Here is a 2,167-nt window from a genome sequence, read left to right as displayed (position 1 = left end):
AATAGATCATTAACTCATCGTCAATTTAAATTATTTTTAGCTGAGCACGATTCACTCTACAAGGAACCTTTATATTCCGATGTTCGTTGGCTTAGTGCAGGGCAATGTTTCGAAAGGTTTTTCGCTTTAAAGAATGAAATAATGATGTTCTTGCAAAGTATAGCAATGACATCAACAATGTATAATGAGTTCAAATCATTCTTAGAAGATATAGATTCCCTTTGTGAGCTAGCATTAATAACTGATTTAACAAAACATCTTAACACCTTGAATTATAAATTGCAAACATCAAAACAATCTATTTCTCAATTAGTCAGTCACATCGATTCCTTCATATCGAAATTAAATATGCTTATGCATGATTTAATACATAATAGCTTTTATCACTTTCCCGCATGTAAATATCTACTAGAAGAGTCTGCTCCAAATACTTGCGACTTTAAGAAACACTTCTGAAGTGTTTCTTAAAGTCGCAAGTATTTGGAGCAGACTCTTCTAGTAGATATTTACATGCGGGAAAGTGATAAAAGCTATTATGTATTAAATCATGCATAAGCATATTTAATTTCGATATGAAGGAATCGATGTGACTGACTAATTGAGAAATAGATTGTTTTGATGTTTGCAATTTATAATTCAAGGTGTTAAGATGTTTTGTTAAATCAGTTATTAATGCTAGCTCACAAAGGGAATCTATATCTTCTAAGAATGATTTGAACTCATTATACATTGTTGATGTCATTGCTATACTTTGCAAGAACATCATTATTTCATTCTTTAAAGCGAAAAACCTTTCGAAACATTGCCCTGCACTAAGCCAACGAACATCGGAATATAAAGGTTCCTTGTAGAGTGAATCGTGCTCAGCTAAAAATAATTTAAATTGACGATGAGTTAATGATCTATTTCCTCCTTTAATGAAATTTATAATTTTTGTGATCATTTTCATTGCAGCAGTAATCTTTATTGCTTTGCCACATAATACTTCTTGATGAATAATGCAATGAATTAAAGGAACTTTTATATTTCTTTGAAATAGCTGCCCAGCAAATCCTATTCTAGTTCCTACTATAGACGGTGCACCATCCGTAACGATACATGAACACTTGGAAAAATTAATATTAAATTTTTCAAAAGTGTTTTCTACCGCGCTAAAAATATCTGCACCTGTCGTTGTACCATGTAACGGGAAGAAATCTAATAACTCTTCAGTATAAGAAAAGTCATCTTGTACAATGCGCACAAACATACTTAATTGACTGACATGACGGTTGTCAGTACTTTCGTCGAGGCACAATCACAAATATACACACGATTGTAGCAGAGATTTCAATTTTTCTTCAATAGAACCAGCTATTACTTGCACTCGGGAAGCAACCATTTTATCGCTCAGTGGAATTTGAAGAACATCATCAACCGTCAAAGATCCTCCAAATGCATTTACTGCTTTAAGAAGACACGATTTAATAAATTCGCCATCAACAAAAGGCTTACCACGTTGAGCAATAAGCAAAGAAATATCGTAGGAAGCTTTACGAGCAAATGAGGATATTTGGGCAGCAATATCCAAATTTGGAGGTTCATCAGAATATTGTTTAAGAACTAATTTCAATCCTTCTATTAAATTTTGTCTTTCATCATCTTTATAAATTGAATGATTATTTTTCGACATGTGTTTTGAAAAATAATGTTTGTCTATAGTAAATTTAGAAACTATGGATGGCTCATAATGGCAATTCAAACATACCGTTTTGTTGGATATATAAGCGAAGAATTTGTCTTCCCAGCAGCTGTTGAAACGCTGATTATATTTTTGATTTCCACTCATTTTATCACTCTAACTGTCAATAAATTAGAGAATATATCACACAAAACCAGCAAAATCAAGGAAAAAATTGATATCACTTGCTATCAAAAGAAATAAATTTTGATGAACAAAACAAAGAAGAGAAGATTTATTTCGACCTCTAAATTACAAAATCGCACAACCGGAGACCTAATCGACTAATCCGTTCTAATGACCGTTTATTGTGACACTTTAAACGGCAATAATCATCTATCGAACAACTGCTGATATTTGGCAATGTCAATAATATTTTTGTTATACTGAAAAAGTTCATTGGGAGACTGAAAATGATACTAAAATATTTAAATCTTCTAGTCAACC

General features: G+C 32.0%; 1 protein-coding gene across 1 annotated transcript; it reads right to left on the bottom strand.

The window, feature by feature from the left end:
* Nucleotides 1-439: 439 nt before the first annotated feature.
* On the bottom strand, nt 440-1,249 carry LOC136777309 (general transcription factor II-I repeat domain-containing protein 2B-like). The gene has a single exon (XM_066733475.1). The coding sequence runs from the start codon at nt 1,247-1,249 to the stop codon at nt 440-442; it is 810 nt and encodes a 269-aa protein (XP_066589572.1).
* Nucleotides 1,250-2,167: the final 918 nt, after the last annotated feature.

The sequence above is a fragment of the Prorops nasuta genome, unplaced genomic scaffold (assembly GCF_024137725.1).
Source record: "Prorops nasuta isolate Cenicafe-Biocafe unplaced genomic scaffold, Cenicafe_Pnas_1.2 PNAS00011, whole genome shotgun sequence".
NCBI lineage: Eukaryota > Metazoa > Arthropoda > Insecta > Hymenoptera > Bethylidae > Prorops > Prorops nasuta.
This window is presented reverse-complemented; position numbering and strand designations above follow the sequence as displayed.

Excerpts from the sequence above, each read along its gene's own strand:
- LOC136777309 (XM_066733475.1), bottom strand. The coding sequence starts at position 1,249 with ATGTTTGTGCGCATTGTACAAGATGACTTTTCTTATACTGAAGAGTTA.